The sequence below is a fragment of the Bombina bombina genome, chromosome 11 (genome assembly GCF_027579735.1).
Source record: "Bombina bombina isolate aBomBom1 chromosome 11, aBomBom1.pri, whole genome shotgun sequence".
Lineage (NCBI taxonomy): Eukaryota > Metazoa > Chordata > Amphibia > Anura > Bombinatoridae > Bombina > Bombina bombina.
Window position 1 is genome coordinate 86,450,709 of NC_069509.1, and position 27,619 is coordinate 86,478,327.

Sequence of the window (27,619 nt, forward strand, 5' to 3'; positions counted from 1 at the left end):
TTCAGGAGGCTGCTGTCCAGCAGTCTCATATGCAAAACGGATGATACTCTGCAGCCAAAAAGAAAGAGGTAGCCGTAGCCTTCTGACCCCTGAAAAAACGACAAATAAGGAAGACGATTGACGAAAATCCTTAGTCGCTCTTAAGTAGAACTTCAAGGCACGGACCACGTCCACATTATGTAACAGCCGCTCCTTCTTAGAAGAAGGATTAGGACACAAGGAAGGAACAACAATTTCCTGATTAATATTCTTAGTAGAAACAACCTTAGGAAGAAAACCAGGTTTGGAACGTAACACCACCTTATCGGAAAGAAAAATAAGATAATGAGAATCACATTGCAATGCCGAAAGCTCAGATATTCTGCGAGCAGAAGAAATAGCAACCAAAAACAAAACCTTCCAAGATAACTTAATATCTATGGAATGCATAGGTTCAAACGGAACCCCTTGAAGAACATTAAGAACTAAATTCAAACTCCAAGGAGGAGCAATTGGTCTAAACACAGGCCTGATTCTAGTCAGAGCCTGACAAAAAGATTGAACATCTGGAACATCTGCCAGATGCTTGTGTAGCAAAATAGACAAAGCAGAAATCTGTCCCTTTAAGGAACTTGCAGACAACCCTTTCTCCAATCCATCTTGGAGAGAAGACAAAATCCTGGGAATCCTAACTCTACTCCATGAGTAGCCCTTGGATTCGCACCAATAAAGATATTTACGCCATAACTTATGGTAAATATTTCTAGTAACAGGCTTACGTGCCTGAATCAAGGTATCAATGACTGAATCAGAAAAGCCTTGCTTGGATAAAATCAAACGTTCAATCTCCAAGCAGTTAGCTGCAGAGAAACTAGATTCGGATGATGGAAGGGTCCCTGAATGAGAAGGTCTTTCCTCAAAGGAAGCTTCCACGGTGGCTGAGATGACATGTCCACCAGATCGGCATACCAAGTCCTGCGAGGCCACGCAGGGGCGATGAGGATCATCGAAGCCCTCTCCTATTTGACTTGAGCAATCACCCCGGGAAGGAGAGCAAATGGAGGGAACACATAAGCTAGGTTGAACGACCAAGGTACTGCCAAGGCATCTATCAGTTCGGCCTGGGGATTCCTGGACATGGACCCGTATCGGAAGCTTGGCATTCTGACGAGATGCCATAAGATCCAACTCCGGCCTGCCCCACTTGAGAATCAGGTTGGCAAATACCTCCGGATGGAGTTCCCATTCCCCGGATGAAAAGTCTGTCTGCTCAGAAAATCCGCTTCCCAGTTTTCCACTCCTGGGATGTAGATTGCCGACAGAGAACAAGAGTGAGCCTCCGCCACTGAATTATCTTGGCTACTTCTGTCATCGCTAAGGAACTCCTTGTTCCTCCCTGATGATTGATGTAAGCTACAGTCGTGATGTTGTCCGACTGGAATCTAATGAATTTGGCCGAAGCCTGAAGCGCATTGAATATTGCTCTCAACTCCAGGATATTGATGGGAAGTAGAGACTCCGATCGAGTCCACACACCCTGAGCCCTCAGGGAGTTCCAGACTGCTCCCCATCCTATCAGGCTGGCGTCCGTTGTCACTATCACCCATGAGGGTCTGCGGAAGCATGTCCCTTGGGACAGATGATCCGGCGATAACCACCATAGAAGAGAGTCCATTGTCTCCTGATCTAGATCTATTTGAGGAGACAAATTTGCATAATCTCCATTCCATTGTCTGAGCATGCTCAGTTGTAGAGGTCTGAGATGAAAACGAGCAAACGGAGTGATGTCCATTGTCGCTACCATCAACGCCCCTCTTTTTATCTGGTCGACAGATAATCGAGAAAGAAGGAACCTTCCCCTGGGGAAATAATTTCTGAACTCTGATACCCCTGAGACACAATTTCTAGTGTCCAAGGATCCTGAACATCTCTTATCCAAGCCTGGACAAAGTGAGAAAGCCTGCCCCCTACTAGATCCGGTCCGAGATCGGGGGCCGACCCTTCATGCTGACTTGGTAGCAGCAGCTGGCTTCTTGGATTGTTTAATTTAGAATAGAGTCCAGCATACAGCAAAAATCCTCAAAGAGGTGAGAGTAATCCTTATGAAGTGACTGCCACACTCCAACGTAATAGTACAAAGGTAAAGATAGAAGGATGACTCCTCAAAAGTGTAGTCCAAAATATTTTAATGGGTACAGGTTCAGACAATAAAAAATCAGGGGTCAATACCCCTTAGTCATGTGATCAAGTGGTCTTGGCTTGTGAATCGTCCTGTTTAGCGGAAGAGGAAGAGGGCACTCCCTTGAAATTTCAAAAGGAACGAAAATTACTCTGTCGCCCTCTTTGTTTGGACTTTTTATCCTGAGGAAGGAGGTAACCCTTACCTCCCGTGAAGTCAGAAATAATCTCCTTCAAGTCAAGCCCAAACAGGGTCTTCCCCTTGTAAGGAATAGCCAAAAGTTTAGATTTAGATGATACATCTGCAGACCAAGACTTTAACCATAAAGCTCTGCGTGCTAAAATGGAAAATCCTGAACTCTTAGCCGCCAATTTGGTAATCTGAAAAGTCGCATCTGTAACAAAAGAATTAGCTAACTTAAGGGCTTTAATTCTATCTTATATTTCTTCCGAAGACGTCTCAGTCTTAAGCGATTCTTCTAAGGCATCAAACCAAAAAGCAGCCGCAGTCGTAACTGTAACAATGCATGCCGCCGGTTGTAATAACAGCCCCTGATGAACATAGATCTTCTTGAGAAGACCCTCCAGTTTTTTATCCATAGGGTCTTTGAAAGCACAACTATCCTCAATAGGAATAGTAGTCCGCTTAGCCAAAGTGGATATAGCTCCCTCCACCGTAGGCACCGTCTGCCAAGAATCCCAAATAGCGTCAGCAATAGGGTACATTTTCTTGAAAACAGGAGAAAGGGGAGAATGGGATACCCGGTCTCTCCCATTCCTTAGCAACAATTTCTGAAGTTCTCTTACGAACAGGGAAAACGTCAGAATAAGAAGGAACCTCTAAATATTTGTCCATCTTACTCAATTTCTCTGGAGGGACCACAATTGGATCACAGTCGTTCAGAGTCAACAAAACCTCGCGGAGTAACAGACGGAGGCATTCAAGCTTAAATCTGAAGGACATCACGTCCGAATCCGTCAGGGGCAATATACTTCCCGAGTCAGAAAGTTCCCCCTCAACAGAGCTTCCATACCCCCCAATTCAGAGCCCTGGGAGGGTACATCGGAAATCGCCATCAAAGCATCAGACGTTGGATGGACCACCTGGGCCTCTTTCCTACTGCGCTTGCCTTGCAGTACTGGCAAAGCACCTAACGCCTCTGAAAGAGTAGATGACATCACTGTAGCAATATCTTGCATGGTGAACGCTGCAGACGCCGGTGAAGAACAAGGCATCGCCTGAGCGAGCAGTAATGGCTGACGCTTGGGGAGAAAGCTGCAGCATACTCTGAACCTCTTCAGCAGAATCCTGAGCAGCATCCGCTTTAGACAAACTTTTATTAAAGAAAATGTGTTTTCTAAACTGTAAAGTCCTTTCAGTGCATGAAGGACAAAATGTAACAGGGGCTCCACATTTGCATTCAAACATAATGAACATGTAATGCTCTGATGATCCATAATCCTATTTGTACAAGTATGATTATGGTACTATTAAGTATAAACTCCAAAAAAAAAAAAAATCACAACCTGTTTTTTTTTTTTACATAAACCTTTATTTATATTTTACATCAAAGCAACGAACTCAAAATGTTCTATGCTCTAGACAAAGCCCAATTTATGCTTTACAACATATCCAGTACTTAGGGAGAAGGTTGGAAAAATAAACTTGAAATAAACTTTAAACACCAGTGCACTTTGCCACAGCTCTGCTGTGGCGCCTACCTGCCCCCACACACTGACACAGACTGCAAAACTCCCGTACGCTTAAGACCACCTGCTTTTAACTACAACCATGCGGTCTCAATAAGCGCCTGGGAACAATGTCCTCTGCCAAGCTCCGTCTGAAGAAAGTGCGCAGCTTCTAGACGCATCTGGTTTGAAGCGAGTGAAAACTAACCCTGCCCCTTGTGGGCAGCAATCAGTGAGAGGACCTACGGCAACGAAAGTATGGCCGAGGAGAAAAAAACAAGCGACCGCACCTATAATTCTATCTAAAACTACGATTGCTTACTCAGTACTGCACAACGGCAGTTAAAACACATTGCCAGCAAAACATTGAACACAGCCATTACGGAGCTCAGCTCCAGAATCAATCCCCAGCGTCAGAAACAGCCTCTGAATAAACGTAGTATCACATTAGGAGCCTGTCAGTTTACTCTTAATTAGCCCCACTACATGACACTTGTATGCTTTCAAAGGTCATACCCCTTGCAGAGTCCGGTTTGACATACAGTAAACACAAGGATTAATCCCCATATAGTAGGCACCAACTACAGCCCTTTTTCTGAGTTAAGAGTGTCCCAGAATATAACAGCTGCACGTACCTTAAAGCTGATGGACAGCATGATCCGTCCCACAGTCAAGAGGTCCTGCAGTTCCCTCCTGTAGAGCTGTGGAGACATACAGGGTCTTAGTTAAAACATGCTAAGACCATCATCTGAAGGGCAGCACACATCATGGGAGGCACAGTGAGAATTGAATCCCTCCAGTTCCCATTGCTTTGAAGCCACCAGATGCTTCTATTTTTTACTGAAAAGACTGATCTGGTATAGGCTATACCCTAGAACAAAGTAGCAAACTTAGGAACTACAATAAAAATAATAAACTCTTGATTGAAGAATCTAAACTAACACCTCACTTTACCTCTTCCTATCACTAACACGGGCAAAGAGAATGACTGGAGTGGGAGGGAAGGGAGGAGCTATATATACAGCTCTGCTGTGGTGCTCTTTGTCTCATCCTGCTGACCAGGAGGCGATATCCCACAAGTAAGGATGAAATCCGTGGACTCATCATATCTTGTAAAAGAAAGGTACAGTGGTCTGTACGCTTGCCCCTCAAATTTATACTGTGCAATAAGCAGGGAAAATGGCGCTGAGGTAGTATGGGTGCTGTCAAAGACTCAGTGTTACGCATATACCCTGTCTATATGAGTTAAATTGAGTGTCCAAAGCTGGGGAAGGGTATGTGTGATAAAGTTAAACAGTACCTTAGAAAAATCTTCACTGAAGTTATGCCAGCAAACTCTAAGTGACGGTCCGCTCATTAAGGGTTGCTCTATTTTTTCTGGTATTTCACTGCTGGTAACAGGGTTTTTTTCTGGAGTCGGTTGGTTGCAAGAGTTTTGGGTTTGTGTTCACGTTAGTCTTGTCAGCATGTAGCCCGTTTGTAAAGGTAGGATTACAGTTAACTGCCCTTCTGTTGCTCACCTCTTTCTACGTCTCACGGTTTCCAAGCTGCGCCTTTTTGCTGCTGTTTTGTTAATCTTTCCCCCTTTTTTTGTTTGCCTCTAATGCAGGAGAAATTTCCAGGATAAAGCTTAGTTGGAGAGGGATAGGATCAATATAGATTATGCCATATTATACAGTTATGCCCCCATAGGGATTTGGAGCTCCTATAGAACACAGCCATCCGCCTGCGTGGCCAAGCTCCGCCCCCATGTGAACATTTTTTTTTTTTTAAACACTTGCTGTCCTTTATTTTTTTTCAAATAAATTATAAATATTTTTCAATTAAAGGGACATAATACTGATATGCTAAATCACTTGAAAGTGATGCAGCATAACTGTAAAAAGCAGACAAGAAAATATCACCTGAATTTCTCTATGTAAAATAGTAAGATATTTACCTCAAAATGTCTTCAGGTAACCAGTTAGTGTTCAGTTAGAGCTGCTGTAAAACACAATAGCCAATTGGCATCAGAAGTGTTGAGGTCACGCTATGCTTTGATCTCATGAGATTTCACTTAAATCTCATGAGATTTCACAGTAAACATCCTTAAACTGAGTAGGAAAATAACATGACTGTCTGCACATGCCAGATGCACATTCAATCGGAAGTCCTGAGACTAACGTCTCTTAACAGTGGGGTGTGAATACTGAGGAAATTTTGAGGCAAATATCTTCCTTTTTTACATAAAGATGTTCAGGTGATATTTTCTAGTCAGCTTTTTACAGCTATTCGGCATCACTTTCAAGTGCTTCTATATTTGGGTATTTGAAGGCATGATAAAGGTCTCAACTTAACTGTCTTGGTTTTAGCTTTAAAAGGACATTTTAAAATCACTCTTTTATGCTTCAGACAGAGCATACAATGTAAAAAGCACTATATGTATAATAGTTTCAAACATTATTACAAGAACTGATGCCATATACTGTAGTGTTTAATATGCATACACATTCCTGGGTCTATCTGGATATGCTCTCGTAAAGGTGCTACGTTTTAACAAAGCTAAGAGAAATAGGTCAATTTGATAACAGAAGTGGAAACAGGCATATTTAATTTTGATACCATCAACAAAAGCTACAGTTTTATAAACATGTGTAGGCTACATGTCCATTACATGTAACTGTTTCTGATTAATGGCATAGGTAGAAAACTAAACTGGCCCTGAATAAACCTTTATGTATCTTCACCTTTAGTCCATGGTTAATGAGCACCTGCAAGAGAGCTTCTTCTATCCTCTTGTTTTTAAAACCTGTTTTTCCCCAATAAAAACAATTTATGCTTACCAGATAAATTCCTTTCCTTCCTGGCAGGGAGAGTCCACAACTTCATTCCTTACTGTTGGGAAAATACAACACCTGGCCAACAGGAGGCGACAAAGACACCCCAGCCAAAAGCTTAAACATCCCTCCCACTTCCCCTATACCCCAGTAATTCTGCTGAGAGAACAAGGAAAAGTAGGAGAAACCTCAGGGTATAAAAGGTGCCAGAAGAAATAATATAAAAAGGGAGCCACCCAACAAAAAATAAATTACGGGCAGGGTTATGGACTCTCCCTGCCAGGAAGGAAAGGAATTTATCTGGTAAGCATAAATTATGTCTTCCTTCCATAAGGCAGGGAGAGTCCACAACTTCATTCCTTACTGTTGGGAAAACTATACCCAAGCTCTAGAGGACACTGAAAAAATAATAGGAGGGAACAGAAAAAAAAGAGGCGGACCCTATTCTGAGGGCACCACAGCCTGCAAAATTTTTCTCCCGAAAAACTTGTAAAATTTTGAAAAAGTGTGTAAGGAGGACCAGGTAGCCGCCTTACAAATCTGATCCATTGAGGCTTTGTTCTTAAAAGCCCAAGAGGAAGCCACTGCTCTAGTGGAATGAGCCGTTATCCTCTCAGGAGGCTGTTGTCCTGCTGTCTCATAAGCTAAGCGGATGACACTTCTCAACCAGAAAGATAGAAAAGTCGTAGTAGCCTTCTGCCCCTTAACGCTTCCCTGTATAGATGACAAACAAAGAGGAAGATTGTCTAAATTCCTTAGTAGCCTGAAGATAGAACTTCAAGGCACGAACCACATCTAGATTATGAAGCAAACATTCCTTCGCTGAAGAAGGAATAGGACACAAGGAAGGAACAACAATTTCTTGATTAATGTTACGATTCGATACCAACTTAGGGAGGAACTCTAGTTTAGTGCATAAAACCGCCTTACCAGTATGAAAATACAGATAAGGGGGATCACATTGCAAAGCAGAAATCTCAGAAACTCTGCGCGCAGAGGCAATAGCCAACAAAAAAAAAGAACCTTCCAAGATAACAATTTAATGTCAACAGTTTGCATAGGCTCAAACAGAGCCTGCTGCAAAACAATAAGAACAAGATTGAGAACAAGGCAGAGCCCCAGATCTTAACACGGGTCTGATCCTAGCCAAAGCCTTAAACACCTCGGGGTGAAGAGACCATTCCCCCGGATGAAAGGATTGTCTGCTGAGAAAGTCCACTTCTCAGTTGTCCACACCCGGAATGTGGATTGCTGACTGCGTACATCTGTGAGTCTCCGCCCACTCTAGTATCTGAGATACTTCTCTCATAACCAAGGAACTTTTCGTTCCCCCTTGATGGTTGAAATGGGCAACTGAGGTTATTTTGTCTGATTGGAATCTGATAAACTGGGACGAACCCAGAAGGGGCCAAGCCTTCAAGGCATTGAAGATTGCCTGGAGTTCCAAAATATTGATCGGAAAGGAGGACTCCTCCTGAGTCCACAGCCCTTGTGCTTTCTTGGCCCCCAAATGGCTCCCCAACCGGAAATGCTTGCATCCGTAGTCACAATATCCTAGGACAGTCTCAAAAAGCATGTGCCTAGGGACAGATGATCTGGACAGAGCCACCAGGAGGAGTCTCTCTTGACAGGCTGTCCAGCACAATCTGTTGAGACAGATCTGAATGGTCGCCGATCCATTGTCTCAGCATGCATAGTTGTAAGGGTCTGAGATGGAATCTGGCAAAAAAGGAATGATGTCCATGCAGGGCACCATGAGTCCGATCACCTCCATACACTAAGCCACTGTCAATAGTGACGAAAGGGAAATAATGACTGGAGGATAGGGGAAGTGGGAGGGATATTTAAGCCTTTGGCTGGGTTGTCTTTGCCTCCTCCTGGTGGCTGGGTGTTGTATTTTCCCAACAGTAAGGAATGAAGTTGTGGACTCTCCCTGACTTATGGAAGGAAATGGTCCTCTATTAGGCTCCAGTTGAGCCAACAACTGATCCATAATGCTCTTCCAGATGGCAGATGCTGGGGTGGTAAACACCAAGAGGTTTTATTGAAACAAGACAGAGTATTTATTGACAGAAAGCAGGTGGTGAGACTTGAGTGTAGATAGGCAAGGTTAAGGCACATTCTGTTTCATTTTCTCCCTACACTGTGCAAACATTCCCTTATTAGGATAGAAATAATTGCCAATGTCCAGTTGGTTATTCACAACCATGCACAAAATCCTAGATGTCCTTATTAGGACTCAAACAAAAGTCCATTAAAGGGACATGAAGCACATCATTTTTCTTTCATCATTCAGATAGAGAATACAATTTAAAAAAAGCTTTCCAATTTACTTCTATTATCAAATTTTCTTCATTCTCATGTTATTCTTTGTTGAAGAGATATCTAGATAGGTAGTGTAAACATGTCTGGAGCACTACATGATGGGAAATAGTGCTGCCATCTAGTGCTATTGCTAATGTAAAACATTGTTGCAAAACCCTTGCCATATAGTGCTGTAGACACATGAATGCTCATGAACTTACCTTCATGCTTTTCAACAAAGGATAATAACAAAAGAAAGAAAAGTTGATAAAAGAAGTAAAATGGAAATTTGTTTAACCATTTGAGTGCTAATGACGGCTCTGAGCCGTCAGTTTCGTACTCTGGTGCTAATGACGGCTCAGAGCCGTTATGAGCACTCTCCCACTTTGAGGGAGATCTGGGGGCTCCTAACCGCTCCTACCCCGGCAATCGTGCTTGTAGAGTGACAGGCATCGCCGGGGTTTCACGATGACGTCACTGCGAAACTTTATTTATACTTAACAATGTTAAGTATAGGAGGAGCCGACATGCTGCTTAGAAGTCTGTATCTCAGGCATCTAAGCAGCTACAGACCCCCAAGACCCACTGTTGGAAAGGTAATCGCCTAACCTTTCCAACAGTGTAAGTCTTGGGGGGTCTGTAAAAAAAAATAAAAAATCAAGAAATAATTGTTTTTGGTTTTATGTCCCTTTAACGCTAAGATGATTCAACACCTGCCCTTAGTAGTAGATTCCATATCATGTTGTCATTGCACTATCAGTAATATTTCTCCATTGTAGCTGGCAGTTGTAAAGGGCAGTGAAACTGAACTCCAGCAACCAACAAATTGATTTTATTTCTGCATTAAAGGGACATTAAACATTAAATAAATACTAGATAGAATGATGCATTCAAAGAAAAGATTAGTCTGAGAATAACATGTAGATGCATTATTTAAAGTTTAATTAGCTGTTTAAATATTGACAAAATTAGTGTAAAGTTTTAGTGTCTATAAAACAATGGGAGCTGCCATGTTGTAACTTAGGTTACCTTCTCTGCTGTGGCCAATTAGAGACAGTTATACATAGGTCACTAGAGAGAACAACCAATTGCTGTGTGGAATATAACAGTGCTCTGCACTTCCATTTCTAACAGGAATTGAAAAGCTCACAATTTCAGAATGGAATTACAGGAAAAGGGAACAGAATAAAGTATAATGCAGAGTTTTTTCTAATATATATACGATTTATCATTTTATATTACCATCTCAAAGTGTTTAATGTCCCTTTAATTTATCCATGTGGGTCCTGAGTCATCCGTAAAACTAGACAGGCCTCAGCTTGCTTGGCAGCCATTTTTAATTCATGCTAACCAGATAATGTCAGTAAATAAGTATTATTATTTCACTGTATACCTAAACAAATAATTTATAAAAAAAAAAAACAAATAGACAAATGCAATGTTTTGCTTAAATTTTATTAAACTCTCCAAATTATTTTACCAAAACAATAAGCTAAAATATGTAACATAATAGAGAAGACAAAAAGATAGATTAAAAAGTCAAATTACTACAAAACACTTCGGCATTAAAATAAAAAGTATGACTGAAAATCTCTGCATAGACTAAAGAATAAAAAAAGAAAAACTAAAGAGATCATAACTTCTCAAATGTACCTTAAAAAAATGAAATATCAATTTTGGATTTCATTTTAATGTTTCAATTACAAAGCTTTTAGCACATTAAACAAAATACTTTACAAATTTGGTTCTCAGTGGAATAGCACCATAAACACAAAATTGTAGAGCAAGTGAGCATTTGTACACGGATGTGAATAGGTTTATACACCTAAAATGCCACAGAGGGTGCTGCTATAATGGGATTTAACATATATAAACGGACATAGTAGTGCAAGTGATTTTGGAACTACATTTTCCATGATGCTCAGCCAGCTGAAATGCTGGCTGAGCATCATGGGAAATGTATTTCTTAAACCTCTGGAGGTTTACAATTGATGACCCCTGCTCTAACGTGTTAATTATTCACTCGCAAGCCTTGAAAGGGACATGAAACACATTTTTTTTCTTTCATGATTTAGATAAAGAATACAATTTTAAGCAACTTTCCTATTTACTTCTATTATATAATTTGCTTCATTTCCTTGACATCCATTGCTGGAGGAGCACTACTGAGAGGTAGCTGAACACATCTAGTCATCCAATCACAGCTAGCTCCAACTAGTGGAGGCACCAATCAGCAGCTAGCTCCGACTAGTGCAGCATATGTACATATTCTTTTTCAACAATGGATACCAAGAGAACAAAGTACATTTGACAATAGAAGTGAATTTAAAAGTGTCTTAAAATGACACGATCTATCTGAATAATGCAAGTTTTATTTTTGACTTTCCTATCCCTTTAATGTATTGTCACTCATAACATGGCTGGTAATCAGTGGTGTACACGTCTTCGTAAGTGTTAAGGCCCAGCTTAGAAGCAGGATATTAAATATGTATTTAAACCCTTTGTGGGGTTAAACATTTAAAGGGATATGAAACCCAATTTTTTTCTTTCATGATTAAGATAGAGCAAGCAATTTTAAGCAACTTTCTAATTTACTCCCATTATCAAATTTTATTTGTTCTCTTGCTATCTTTATTTGAAAAGAGGGACTGTAAGCTAAATGTAGCCACCTACCAGCAAGCCCTACCCAGGGTGCTGAACAAAAAAAAAATGGGCCGGCTTCTAAGCTTACATTTCTGCTTTTTAAAAACGATACAAAGAGAACGAAGACAAATTGGTAATAGAAGTCAATTAGAATGTTGCTTAAAATTGCATGCTCTATCTGAATCATGAAAGGAAAAAAATTGTGTTTCATATCCCTTTAAATACAAGCATTTATACAATAGAAAATGAATCTAAAAAATTAAAGTATTTAATTATTAAATAATGTCACATTTAATTGCATTTGTTAATGATTCAGGAAGCAAACAATCCCCCCTACTCTACTGAAGAAGAAATGCTCTGCTCACAAACAATTTTTATTGGTAACTGATTTACTGCTTGATGAGTTGTCTAGACATCAAATATATATATTTTAGTACACACTCATTATCTATTACCAATATGAAAATGTAGCTCTCTAATTGATAGCTAAGGAGGTAGAACATTTCCTTACAGACTAATAAAGACACTTCTCAAATTGGTATGAATTCAAAAAGCACTCTACAACAGAAATCCTCAAACATGGCCCTCCAGGGGTTTTGGAACTACATTTCCCATGATAGCTGGCTGAGCATCATGGGAAATGTAGTTCCAAAACCACTGAAGGGCCAAGTTTTGAGGATATCTGCTCTACAATGCCAAAATGATTGGTTTGACTGACTAGCCCAATGGTTTTCTGTTCATTCACATTAATTGGACATTTAAAAGTGCAAAATGAAAATGTTCTGTGTTATACTATTATATTATTGCAATGTTGCTTGCAAATAGCTATGTATTTACCTCCAGCAAAGGAGTTAAAGGGCTATCAAACACTAAATAAATGTCATGCACCTCCATCTAATTATGGGTGCCGCCATTTTGGAACTTAGGTTACACTGCTGGTATCTGAAGGAGAGTTGCTGCACATGTGCAAACACAATAGCACTGGAAAGCAGTAAAGCGACACCCTAAATGCTATGTCTATTAAAGAGTATTTAGTGTTTAATGCCCCTTTAAAACAAATAGTTCATGTCAGCTCCAGAACGGCAGTGCACTACTGGGAGCTAGCTGAACACATCTGGTGATCCAATGACAAGAGGCATATGTGTGTAGCCACCAATCACCAGCTAGCTCCCAGTAGTGCACTGCTATTTAATGAGAACAAAAAAAAAAACTGTTAAAACGGCATGCCTTAGTTTAATTTTTACTTTCATGTTATTTTAAAAGGGAAATTAAACCCCAAATTATTCCTTCATGATTCAGTTGGAGACTCCAATTTTAAAAAACATTTCTAATTTACTTTTATCAAATTTGCTTCATTCTCTTGTTATTCTTTGTTGAAGAGATACCTAGGTAGGTAGCAGGCACATCTGTAGCACTACGTGACAGGAAACAGTGCTGCCATCTCGTGCTCTTGCTAATGTATAACACTGTTGCAAAACTTCTGCCATATAGTGCTGTAGACACATGTTGCAAAACGGCTGCCATACAGTACTGCAGACACGTGCACACGCCTGAGCTTATCTCCCTGCTTTTCAACAAAGGATAACAAGAGAATGAAGAACATTTGATAATATAAGTAAATTACGAAGTTGTTTAAAATTGTATATTCTGACTCATGAAAGAAAAAAAATTGGGTTTCATGTCCCTTTAAAGGGACACTGAACCCAAATTTTTTCTTTTGTGATTCAGATAGAGCATGACATTTTAAGCAAGTTTCTAATTTACTCCTATTATCATTTTTTCTTCGTTCTCTTGCTATCTTTATTTGAAAAAGAAGTCGTCTAAGCTTTTTTTTTTTGGTTCAGAACTATGGAAGGCACTTTTTTATTGGTGGATGAATTTATCCACCAATCAGAAAGGACAACCAAGGTTGTTCACCAGAAATGGGCCGGCATCTAAACTTACATTCTTGCATTTCAAATAAAGATACCAAGAGAATGAAGAAAATTTGATAATAGGAGTAAATTAAAAAGTTGCTTAAAATTCCATGCTCTATCTGAATCACGAAAGAAAAAAATTGGGTTTCATGTCCCTTAAATTAAAAAAAATAAGACTATTTTGTATAAAATGTTTACTGCACTATAATATATATGTAGCCTTTCCTTTGTTACATCAAAGTATACATTTCATATTTTTTTAAGCTATTGTCTGATGAAGAGGAAGGTCTTTGGAAAAGAATGCACCGTCAAATATACATATACCTAATAAATTGAGATCTTTAAATATTGTTTTCTATATTATAGTTTAAAGAATGAAAGAATCAGTCTGACAATTATCTGCATAAAACCCAGTGCAAATTTCAGTGCAAAATATAATTTTCAACATATAAACATCCTGGACTTAGCAAAATATTCGATTTATAAAAAAAAAATGTCTTTCCTCGAGACAAAAAAAAAAAATAGTTCTTAGAGATTGTATTAAATTCTACTAAAATGAATTGTAAGCCAGATTTTATTAGTTACTTAGGAAAGTTGTAACATTGGCAGAAACAAAAAAATGGGCTAAAAATATTTACAGTATTTTCGGAAAGTTAAAACGTAAGACAGCGTTGGAGAAGCGAGTCTACACATGGGGTAATGTTTAGTTCTTGTAAAGTTCAAAATTGATCTAGAAATAACGGATATCACGTCTGTGCTATACTCATTTCCTCTAAGCCATGTTTTCCTATTCTGTACCGAGCCAGATCTTTTCTTGTCACCAGTCCCACAACCTGCAAGAGAAAAGGGATATGTGATTAGAGGATAATAATATTTTAGTTTGGTTTTGATTCTCTTGTCTAAAAGTCTTTGGAAGTTGTGTTTGCAATCTAGAGGAAACAACAGAAATCTTAAAGGATAATTTTAACTTCTGGTGGGGGGCGCTCCAAGATGGCCACTGAATTCTGAAGCTCTGTGTCAGTAATCAGTGTTCATGGCCATATTTGCCATCCACTTCTCTCTTGGCAACATTTGTCCCTGGGAATTGTTCTGGATCAAGAATTTACAACTCATGGCCACCGAGGAGTTGTATAATCTTATTGAAGTTATTTGGCTTGTTGCACAAAATGGCGCTTCTTACGAATAAACTATTTGTCCTACTTATGCCACTTTATGATTCCTAACAATCATCTCTGGATGCCGTCTTGCAGGAGCTAAAACAGTAGAGATATATATAGCTCCAGTGAAAGGCTTATCAGCTTGATGGATTGCCACACTGACATACCGAGGGTCCCTAAACTGGCTGTTTTTGGTACAAAAGCAGTGCACCCTGCAGCTGCCGCAAAGAGCTATTATAAAGCCAACAGCGGTCTAACTCCTATATCCACAGCTGCTTTTGCGACAAATATCTTCGATGACAAGGATCACCCAGGAGGCACTGGGGGTATTACTGATGATTCTGTTTTGCAAAGCCCCCTACTGATCCTAAGGTTCCGCTTTGTCAAATATCTGCTCAGCCCCCTAACATATAGGAGAGAGGTAGCGGATAGCACTGGCTATAGATTCTCCATCTGCTCCCACTTTATGGGATTCACAGATCCCAGTGCCTGACATTCTGTATTATCCCTGACACTTTATGTGTTTGTTAATTTGGCAAATAGACTCTCAAATCGGGACTCATATCCTCAAAGTGGAATTGGTTAGGAGGATAGTTCAGATACAACCAGTATTTTTACTTAAAGGGACATTATACACTCATTTTTTCTTTGCATAAATGTTTTTTAGATGATCTATTTATAAAGCCCATAAAGTTTGTTTTTTAAAATAAATGTATAATGCTTATTTTTAAAGAACATTGCTCTGATTTTCAGACTCCTAACCAAGCCCCAAAGTTTTATTTGAATACCGTCAGCTACCTACTCCAGCTTGCTCCTGTTTGTGTAAAGGGTCTTTTCATATGCAAAAGAAGGGGGGGGGGGGGATTGTCTTATTTCCCACTTGCAGTGGGCTTTCCAACTGCCTTTTCAGCAAAGCAAAACTGAGAGCTTCTAAGTAAGTTTTTAAACCATTTTATACTGGATTTTTATATCAGTATCTGTGCATCTTATTCTTTATAGTAGTGTCTATTAAATGCAGTTATATGAAAATGAGTGTATACTGTCCCTTTAACTCTGTTTAAAATTTCGGTACATAACCAGCTTTGCAATATTGCTACTTTGTGACATCCCTCCTCCTCCTCCCCCCCCCTATCCGCTTTCCCTTAGCGCCTTGAGACCTTCATGGGTGATTAGTTTGCGCTCTATAAGTACCCAATAGATAGATATCAGTATGTTATCATAAGTTAAATACACATTTTGAATGTAAAATCTTATGCAAAGGGAACCATGCATATGCAGAATAAGTTGGAATGCATTATTCTATTACGGGTGCATTTGTACATGCAGATGTTTGTTTTTTTATTATATAATTTTTTTTCACGTTGTAAGGTTATCTAAGAATATATAACCTGGCATATTGCTATTATTGTTTGTAATGAATCTACCAGCAATGTCTGTTGTTTTACTTATTTTATACTGTTTTGTTATTCACATCATCTCTTTGCTATTTTTTTTTTTTTATGTTGGAGCCCAAGTTAACGCAGCTTTGGAATTTTATTTAAACAATGGAATAGGGCTTAATATGGTTGCTTAGTAAAGTATCACTCTTATAGTTCAACTCAGTAAACTGTTGTTCAGTATCCGCTAACTTAAAGGATCTGGATGCGAGCTTGTACAAATTCATAATCAAATATATTAAATAGCTTATACTTAGGGGCCGAATTATCAAGCTGCAAATGCAGCAGTTTCCGCATGAGCTGTTAGGCTCACTCGCCGGAAACATAAGTTAAGAAGCAGCGGTCTTAAGACCGCTGCTCTTTATCTTATCCGACACCTCTGAGGTGGCAGACAACAATCATACCGATCAGATACAATCGGGATGATTGACACCCCCTGCTAGCGGCCGATTGTCCGCGAATCTGCAGGGGGCGGCATTGCGCAAGCATTTCACTAGAAATGCTTTTGCAAAATTAAATGCGGTCAGCGTATGCTGTCGGCATTTAGCGATGTCGGGCGGACATGATCAGCTACAGCGGATCGTGTCCGCCCGACACTTGATAAATTGGCCCCTTAGGCTGTACACAGGTTCCATCGTTTAGACAACTACTTATCCAATCCAAGTTCTTAATGTTTTCTTCAGTTTATTATTAACCCCTTTACAACGTTCTGTCCTAACAACGCTGGGCTTTAAACGCCATTAGGACGGCATGGAACATCCTACCACTTAAGACAGGTAGGTAGTCCCCCATGATCCGATCCCGGCACAGAAATCACATGATCGCATTAACGATCGTGTGATTTCATTTTTACTAATAGTGTTTACATCAGAACTTTTTATTTATTTATTTTTCAGCAGGCCCAGCAGATTCACATTTTTTTTTTAATGTGTCCCTAAAAATCCCCTCGACATTAAAACCCCATTTTCTGGTTCGAATAACCTCCCCCCTGATCCATCTCCATTGCAGCTACATTGGCACCACCCCTTTGTGTCATCACCGCATATTTAGGCAACATCCCTAGCACTCCCACTCATCATGCGCATCAAAGTGGTCGACAAAGGAAAATTAAACAGAGTTGCAATATATATATGAGTTATTTATTATGCCTGCTTTGCTGTAAATCAGTTCATAACTGGTCAGAGCAAAAGAAAACAGGAACATGGATTCCATCAGGTCTTCATGGAGTGTTTATCCTTGAATTGCTCTTGGTTTGTAAATTGTACCAACAAATAGACATTTGTTAAATGCTTTTAAACCAGGTATTTTGTATATAGATATTTGGCAGTGCAAATGCATATCATTTTTAAAGGCTGAGTTTCGATGACCGTTAAATTTCAAGTACCTTACACAAACGTATGGCTATCTGGATAAAACTCCATCTATAATAATTCCTTGGCCCTTAGCCAAAAAAAAAAAAAAAGGGGCAATTCCTGCGAGTGCCGAGAGGGTTCCTATAAAAAGTAATGGAGCTTGCTGGAAGCGAAGTTAGCAGAGAGCACTTTAAAAATTAAATCCTGCAGTCAATATAAATCACATTATGCTGCTTTTTGCATTTAGCATCTTAGAATCACTTCTATTCTCGAATGAATGCGTTTTTCTATTAAGGTAATAAATATTTTGAGAAAAGCTTGCCACCTTTTAACTGGCGATAAAAAAAACTGAGATTTGCAGTGCAAAAATGTTTACAGAATTAGGTTGGGATTTGAGCGACTATTTCATATACGCCCCTGAAACTCCCATCTTCATGCCATTTTCTTTCAAAAACAACAATTACGTTTTGTATTTTGTACTTATAAGTGCAAATTTCAACATTTTTTTTTTTGCACACTTAAATTACGATTTACGCTGTGTATATTTAATAGAATTTATTCCTGTGTAATTTGCATACAAATTTAAGATTTTTGATAAAATAAGTTTTTTGGTGAACAATTTTGTTACGATTTTTGATGCACCATAACACTACAATTTTTTTCCTGTGATCTTTATGTGAATGGTTCAATTATTTCTATATTATTTCTATTTTTAAATTATAATTTTAATTGTGCACTTTTATAATGTATGCATCTCCTTCCCATACGAAAATGCATCATACGCTCTTTAGCGAGACACCCTGTTTTCAGGGTAAAAAGTGGCTTTATATAATTCCACCAGAGAAATAGAAGGACTGGCGAACATTCTTATAGAATAAAATCAGCCCCAAGGCACCAAAACATCCAGTAAGCGAATGGATTAAAGGGACACTCAATCAAAATTAAACTTTCATGATTCAGATAGAACATGCCATTTTAAACAACTTTCCAATTTACTTCCATTATCTAAATGTGCACAGTCTTTTTATATTTAAACTTTTTGAGTCACCTGCTCCTACTGAGCATGTGCAAGAATAAGTGTGTATGCATTTGTGAATGGCTGATGGCTGTCACATGGTACGTGTATGCATTTGTGAATGGCTGATGGCTGTCACATGGTACAGGGGGAGTGGAAAAAGACATAACTTTTAAAATTGTCATAAAAAAAATCTACTACTCATTTGAAGTTCAGACTAAGTGCTATTGCATTGTCTTGTTATCTTGCATTAGTTGATTATGCAAATCTACTGTGTTGACTGGTCCTTTAAGCTGAAGCATTTACCTATTCTATCAAGCCACAAAATTGTAATGTGTGAGTGAAAGATTAGGTGTTAGCTAATTTGTAATGGCATATGTTCTAATCAATAACGTCACTAATTAAGTCAACGCCATCCGTTATATTGATAGTGTCATTGCAAGATGTGGCTCAGTGTTTGAATAAGCACAAAAGTTAATGCATTTCCTGCCATCTAAATGACTATGTAAACATTGGTTTTAAAGGGACATAGTACAACAATTGGGACAGCATTAACGAAACAAAGCATAGAAGCAATTCATAGATGAAATAAGCAATAATAAAAATAATATTTTGTCAAAGCTGCAATGTTTGAAATAATAAATGTGAGCTACAAGCACGGATCCAACCAATACCCAATCCAAGTGCTTATTCTAATTACTAAGTACATGTCTTAAAGGGAAATGAAACACAAAATATTTCTATCATGATTAACTTAAGGGAGTGTGTAAAAAAAAAAAAACTTTCCAATTTACTTATCTTGGTATTCTTTGTTGAAATGAAGGTAGGCAGGCTCAGGAGCAGGCAAGTGTTTAGAGCACTATATGGCAGGGGTTTTGCAAGAATGCTTTTAACAATGGTAAACATTTGTAAGAGTGCTATATAGCAACAGTATTTGCACAAACCGCCACCATGCAGTGCTCCAGACATGCGCATATACCTAGATATGCTCTTCAACAAAGAATACCATGAGAACAAAGCAAATTTGATAATAGAAGTAAATTAGAAATAGACATGGGTATTCGGCAGCTTCATTAGCTGCTGATTGCGGTGTCAGGCAGTCCCTCGTTGACTTCGGCTATTTTAGGAACTGAATTTATGCTGTGAAAAAATACCACACTAAGATCTGGATTTGCGCAGATATTAGTGTGGTGATCTTACACAAACATAAATCCAGCTTCGCATTTCACAGCTAATGAAGTTGCCGAATACCCATGTTTTTTTTTTTTTAATTTGTATTCTCTTCCGGAATTATGAAAGATAAATGTTGGGTTTATTGTCCCTTAAAGGGCTATAATACCCAAATGTTTAAACACTTTAAAGTGATGCAGCATAGCTGTAAAAAGCTGACTAGAAAATATCTCCTGAACATCTCTATGTAAAAAAGAAAGATATTTTACCTCAAAAGTTCCTCAGTAGCCACCTCCCATTGTAAAGGATTTCTAAGCAGCATTATAGTGTGTCTGTCCTGGGACAGCTGAAAGGATGAGCCTCGTGAACTCTCATATTATTTCACCAATCAGGTAAAGGAAGCTTACTATGAAATCTCATGAGAGTTAGGTCAAATCTCATGAGATCACAGTAAGAGTTCATGACCTCAGCACTGCTGATGCTGATTGGCTGCTGTTCATTTCTTCATTTTTTTTTTATTTTTACCTGCAGCTGGGAGCAGGTGAAGTATAACTTTTTACACAGAACTTACTCTGCTGAGCTGAGGAGATTGTGAGGTAAAATATCTTCCTTTTTTACATAACAAACAAACATAGGTAGACCCAGCAAACAAGGATGTGGCCGGTTGGCCAGGTGCACATTGGATTAGCTAGCGACCACTAGCTCGACATATGTAGTACAAAAAGGCAGTTCCACAGCACCTTAAATAAAATGTCCTTTATTCAACAATCTTGGACAGCATAATATGCAACGTTTCGGGAACGTTATACCTTAATCATGCATACCTCACTACACACCTGTGTCTTTATTTAAAGGCATATCCAACCAATCACTGGTTACCTGAGAAACCTCTTCTCACCTATCAATGTGTATAATTTACAATGCCCTCTAGTGGACAATGAAAATTTGTATTTAAATGATTCATATAATCTGAATAGTATACATGTGGATAATTGGTGTGCTAGCATTTTTGTGTCTATGTAAACACAATATTTATACATAATTTCTCAAACAATAAAATCAATACACAATATATACATAAATACATAAAAACTGTAAGAATAAATATTACAAAAATTAATCAGTACAAAAGTAAATAAATATATATAGAAACTGTATATAATATAGTATATTATATACAGTTTCTATATATATTTATTTACTTTTGTACTGAGAATGAGCACCCGACCCACTTTGTTACGTGAGAATGAAGAGTATTGTGGAAAATTTGAGGCAATACTTAATAAGTGTTCATATGATCTTATCACACTTACAGTTGAATACTTGTTAAAAGATGTTGAGCAACAAGAAATAGAGATCGAAACATGTAAAGTGGAACTTACTAAACTGTTGTCACCAGAAGTGCTTGATGATTACAGGGAGTGCAGAATTATTAGGCAAGTTGTATTTTTGAGGATTAATTTTATTATTGAACAGCAACCATGTTCTCAATGAACCCAAAAAACTCATTAATATCAAAGCTGAATAGTTTTGGAAGTAGTTTTTAGTTTGTTTTTAGTTATAGCTATTTTAGGGGGATATCTGTGTGTGCAGGTGACTATTACTGTGCATAATTGTTAGGCAACTTAACAAAAAACAAATATATACCCATTTCAATTATTTATTTTTACCAGTGAAACCAATATAACATCTCAACATTCACAAATATACATTTCTGACATTCAAAAACAAAACAAAAACAAATCAGTGACCAATATAGCCACCTTTCTTTGCAAGGACACTCAAAAGCCTGCCATCCATGGATTCTGTCAGTGTTTTGATCTGTTCACCATCAACATTGCGTGCAGCAGCAACCACAGCCTCCCAGGCACTGTTCAGAGAGGTGTACTGTTTTCCCTCCTTGTAAATCTCACATTTGATGATGGACCACAGGTTCTCAATGGGGTTCAGATCAGGTGAACAAGGAGGCCATGTCATTAGATTTTCTTCTTTTATACCCTTTCTTGCCAGCCACGCTGTGGAGTACTTGGACGCGTGTGATGGAGCATTGTCCTGAAAGAAAATCATGTTTTTCTTGAAGGATGCAGACTTCTTCCTGTACCACTGCTTGAAGAAGGTGTCTTCCAGAAACTGGCAGTAGGACTGGGAACTCATTTCATCAGTCCATAAAACCTTAGAAAAATCAGTCTTGAGATATTTCTTGGCCCAGTCTTGACGTTGTGTGTCTTGTTCAGTGGTGGTCGTCTTTCAGCCGTTCTTACCTTGGCCATGTCTCTGAGTATTGCACACCTTGTGCTTTTGGGCACTCCAGTGATGTTGCAGCTCTGAAATATGGCTAAACTGGTGGCAAGTGGCATCTTGGCAGCTGCACGCTTGACTTTTCTCAGTTCATGGGCAGTTATTTTGCGCCTTGGTTTTTCCACACGCTTCTTGCGACCCTGTTGACTATTTTGAATGAAACGCTTGATTGTTCGATGATCACGCTTCAGAAGCTTTGCAATTTTAAGAGTGCTGCATCGCTCTGCAAGATATCTCACTATTTTTGACTTTTCTGAGCCTGTCAAGTCCTTCTTTTGACCCATTTTGCCAAAGGAAAGGAAGTTGCCTAATAAGTATGCACACCTGATATAGGGTGTTGATGTCATTAGACCACACCCCTTCTCATTACAGAGATGCACATCACCTAATATGCTTAATTGGTAGTAGGCTTTCGAGCCTATACAGCTTGGAGTAAGACAACATGCATAAAGAGGATGATGTGGTCAAAATACTCATTTGCCTAATAATTCTGCACTCCCAGTATATCAAGAAAACGGATGAAAAGATTGCACAACTGAAAAAAGATATCCAGGAGCGGAAAAGGCTCAAGTTTATCCGAGATGAGGATGACTATGTTCGAGGGAATGTTTACAAGTGGAAAGCTGGGTATATGAATTCGAATAGGGGATTCCCCAGTACGTCACAGGGACGTCAGCATCGCTCAACCAACCGGCAGAACAGACGGAGAGAAGGAGGTGGAGTCATCACGGATCAGTCCTCTGGATCGTCTTCACCGTCATCGGCTTTTTTATCCAGCGACGAAGCAAACATCGTGGTGGACAGAAACACAGATGCCGAAAACAACAAGCGGATGAAAACAAGGAAATCGGAAGAGGGGATCACGGAAACAGTGACCAATATCTCCAAAGAGACTTTGGGTACTAGTGAGTATAATCTGCTAGAAAAAGAACTCTTTTTGCCCATATAAAGCACTGGACTTATTTCAGTTAAATAAAGATCTGTATAGATTGTTTAGGAGTATAAAGTTACGTTTATTTTTTGATGGCAATGGTAACAGCAATAAGATTAGCAAGTCTAAGAATATTGAAACAACTGGTATTGGTATTCGAGAGAATGGTAATAGATTGTATGATACTGACAAGTTTAACTTAAAGAAATTGGGCTTGTATAAAAAAAGCACGTTTACTCCCGCTATACAAAACAGCAGCTTGGATACTTTTAGTAAATTGGTAATGGCAGATATAAATACTATGTATTCCAAAATGTTGCATAATAAAATGAATAACAAACCAGCAAAACCATTTAACCTGTCAAAGGATGAATTTAAGGCCATTGAAACATTAAAAAAACGCAATATAGTGATAAAGAGAGCGGACAAGGGCGGCGCTACAGTAGTCCTTGAAAAAGATTATTACATACAGGAAATCAATAATCAATTGAATGATTCCACTACATACCAAGTCTTAGATAGTAATCCCATCTTTAAGATCCAAAAGGAGATAATGAGAACACTCAATAGAGCCATGAGTAGGGGTATAATTGATAAAAAAATTGTGTGATTTTCTATATAATGCACATCCTAAGACACCGGTGTTCTATACTGTGCCCAAAGAACATCAAAATTTAAAGGAACCACCAGGGAGCCCTATTGTGTCTAATGTAGAATCTGTATTTACAAATATAGCAAAATTCCTAGATAGGATACTACAACCATATGTAGAGAAAATGACATCTTACATTAAGGACACTGGGGATTTTATAAATAAATTGTCATCATTGCAATTTGAGAACACTAAATATATACTATATAGTCTTGATGTCAAAAGTCTATATACCTCTATAAAGCATGAGAGTGGAATAGGGGTCATCTATCATGTTTTGTCGAATGGCAATGATTATAATGAGGTTCAAATAGATTTTTTAGAAGAATTATTGAGGATTGTACTATTTTACAATTATTTTTTGTTCAGAGACACATGGTATATTCAAAAGAAGGGAACTGCCATGGGGTCGAACGTTGCCCCATCATATGCCAACCTATACATGAGTTATTTTGAAGAGAAATATGTTTATAATAATAAACTGTTTTTACAGTATGGTGACACTTGGTGGCGCTTCATTGACGATGTGTTTGGCATATGGTGGGGCAGCGAAGACTCCTTAATGCAGTTCGTTAAGCAGCTTAATTTGGAAGTCAATGGCCTTGAATTTACACTTGAAGCTAGTGAGGAGAAAATGACATTTTTGGACACTGTCATATATAAGGACGGTTTAGAGCTTAAAGTAGATCTCCATCGTAAAAAGACAGACCGCAATACGTTGCTTAGGTATGACAGTTTCCATAATCAGAAGTTAAAAGAATCGCTTCCTAGAAGCCAATTAATGAGAGTAAACAATATTGTCAGTGACGGTCACCTTAGAGATAAAAGGCTGGAAGAAATGGGTGAGAAATTCATAGAAAGAGGGTACCCTGAGAACTTAATGGTAAAAGAAACCTTTAAAATTAAACAAGAACCAAGGAGAAAGGACATTAAAACTGAGAAAAAAGACACAAATAGACTAGTTTTTGTTTCACAATACAATGATCAAAGTACAAAGATATCCAACATTATAAGAAAACATTGGCATATAATTCAAACTTGTAATAAACACATTGATACATTTAAGGAATATCCTATCATGGCACATCGAAGGGTCAAGAATTTGAGTGACATCTTGGTACACTCAGACAAGGGTACTAAACATAGTAGTAAAACTAGATACATCACTGAAAAGAACACAGGGTGTTTCCCATGTCTGAATTGTGCCAGTTGCCATTCAATAATTAAAGGCAAAGAGTTTGTACATGCGCGGAGTGGACGTAAATTTAAGTCAAAATAACATTACACTTGTAATTCTACTTTTGTAATATATATGATAAAATGTCCTTGCTCTAAGATTTATATAGGGGAAACTACCCGCAGGATGAGAGAGAGACTAAATCAACATAAGTCTAATATTAGAACTGGTGACCTTCAAGCCCCTGTAGCTAGCCATTTTTTGGAAAATGGACATCAAATTAATCAGATAAGGTGGCAGATAATAGACCATGTTGATATGCCTAGAGGAGGAGGTAATAGGGAGCGTATCCTTAAGCAAAAGGAAGCATATTGGATCCATAAGTTGGAATCCATGTATCCAAATGGTTTAAATAGTTGGAACTGTCTGTCTTCCTATAGATATTTTGTATTTTGTAACAGGGTATAGATGTAGTATCAACTAAAGGTTGATATAATTTGAAATACCATCTACTTAATATTGGTCTATAATATAAATGAACTAATACAGTTTTTCCTTGTGTATATTAATTAAGGGTAGCGGCCTCGCAGTTTCTATATATATTTATTTACTTTTGTACTGATTAATTTTTGTAATATTTATTCTTACAGTTTTTATGTATTTATGTATATATTGTGTATTGATTTTATTGTTTGAGAAATTATGTATAAATATTGTGTTTACATAGACACAAAAATGCTAGCACACCAATTATCCACATGTATACTATTCAGATTATATGAATCATTTAAATACAAATTTTCATTGTCCACTAGAGGGCATTGTAAAGTATACACATTGATAGGCGAGAAGAGGTTTCTCAGGTAACCAGTGATTGGTTGGATATGCCTTTAAATAAAGACACAGGTGTGTAGTGAGGTATGCATGATTAAGGGATAACGTTCCCGAAACGTTGCATATTATGCTGTCCAAGATTGTTGAATAAAGGACATTTTATTTAAGGTGCTGTGGAACTGCCTTTTTTACATAGAGATGCTTAGGTGATATTTTCCGGTCAGCTTTTTACAGTTATACTGCATCAGTTTCAAGTGATTTAGCATATGAGTATTATGTCCCTTTAAAGAGACATTCAGGTCAAAATTTAAATGCACATAGATGAATTACATCTTTGAATAGAAACATATTTGCAATATACATCTATTGGCAAAATACTTCAAGTAAAAGTTATCACTGTTTTAGGGGCATATCTATCAAGCTCCGTATGGAGCTTGAAGCCCCATGTTCTGGCAAGCCTTCGGGCTTGCCAGAAACACCAGTTATGAAGCAGCGGTCATAACCTGTCTGCCTGCTCTGAGGAGGCAGACAGACATCGCTGCAATTAAACCCGATCGAATACGATCGTGTTGACTGACACCCCCCTGCTAGCGGCCGATTGGCCGCGAATCTGCAGGGGGCCGCGTTGCACCAGAAGTTCATACATACAAGAGCTGCTGGTGAAATGCTGAATGCGGAGAGCGTATTGCTCTCCGCATTCAGCGAGGTCTGTTGAACATGATCCGCAATGTCAGATCATGTCCGACAGGCCTTTCATAAATAGGCCCCAGAGTGTTAGCATTTTGTTTCTGCACGTGAAGCATAACTAGATATTCTCAGTGCACCGGCATTTTAAATACTGCAGCTGCTCAGAGCACCAGTGAGGCTTTTAGCATGTTAGCAATAAACACATTGAGTAATTACCAGATGGTCCAAGCACCTTAGGCTCTCTGAACCAGTGTTGTGTTTAAAATGCTGGTGCACGGTGCATAGCTAAATACACACTTGAAACTGCTATACCTTTTACTAGAAGCATTTTTGACAACACATATATATTACAAAAATGCTTCTATTCAAAACTGTAATGTATCTATGTGGATTCCAATTTTGGCTGGAATGTCCCTTTAAAATGTGGTTTACTCACTAAAGTATCAGTAGTAATTATGACTCATCCCTTGACTGCTGTGGAGACATCAGAAAGTTTATATATAGTTATATAGTTAATATAGGCAAAAGATGCTTGTAAATAAGTTTTCATTGTGACCAGAACAGTTCTTACAGGGGCAGTAATGTCACCGGATGTTTTGGCACAAGACAAACACCGGTCATCACCAGTGGTGGATTAGCAAACATAATGCAGCAAAGTGAGTGCTTATTATTATTATTATTATTTATTTTTAAACCAACAATTTAGGAGCATAAAAAATATCATTAAAGAGTTGCTTTTCCCTTTTTGCATTGTAATTTCCAAGTTTTTAAATAAATGCCAAAGCAACAACACAATCCTTTTTTTTTTTTTTAAGAGATATGAAACCCAATTTTTTTCTTTTGTGATTTAGACAGAGGAGACCGATTTAAAAAAAAAAAAAAAGTTTCCAATTTACTTCTATTATCAAATTTGCTTTGATCTCATGGTATTCTTTTTTTTGAAGATATACCTAGGTAGGCATCTGGAACACTACATAACAGGAAATAGTGCTGCCATATAAATTAAAAAATTGTTAAAAACCGAGAGCACCACAGTTTATGGAAGATAAAATAATCAGAATCACGAGGCTCCAAACATTATTCAGAATATTCAACTGCTCTAAATTTCATTTTTTTTCAACAGCACTTCACATTTACAGACTTACAATCAGGATTCAGATAGGGCATCTTTCCAATTGAATTTTATAATCAATTTTGTATTGTTCTCTTGGTATTCTTAGTTGAAAGCTAAACCTAGGAGGCTCATATGCTAATTTCTAAGCCTTTGAAGACAGCCTCTTATCTAAATGCATTTTGTCATTTTTCACAACTAGAGGGCGTTATTTCATGTGTGCCATATAGATAAGATTGTGCTCACGCTCGTAGAGTTACCTAGGATTCAGCAC

General features: G+C 38.3%; 1 protein-coding gene across 1 annotated transcript in view; it reads right to left on the reverse strand.

The window, feature by feature from the left end:
* Window positions 1-10,402: 10,402 nt before the first annotated feature.
* The window catches only part of CLCN7 (chloride voltage-gated channel 7), a 373,281-nt gene continuing 356,064 nt past the window's right edge, over window positions 10,403-27,619 (reverse strand). The window contains exon 25 of the mRNA XM_053694644.1: window positions 10,403-14,358. Coding sequence (XP_053550619.1) covers window positions 14,272-14,358 — 87 coding nt within the window. The 3' untranslated portion in view covers window positions 10,403-14,271. The remainder of the gene's footprint in view (window positions 14,359-27,619) is intronic.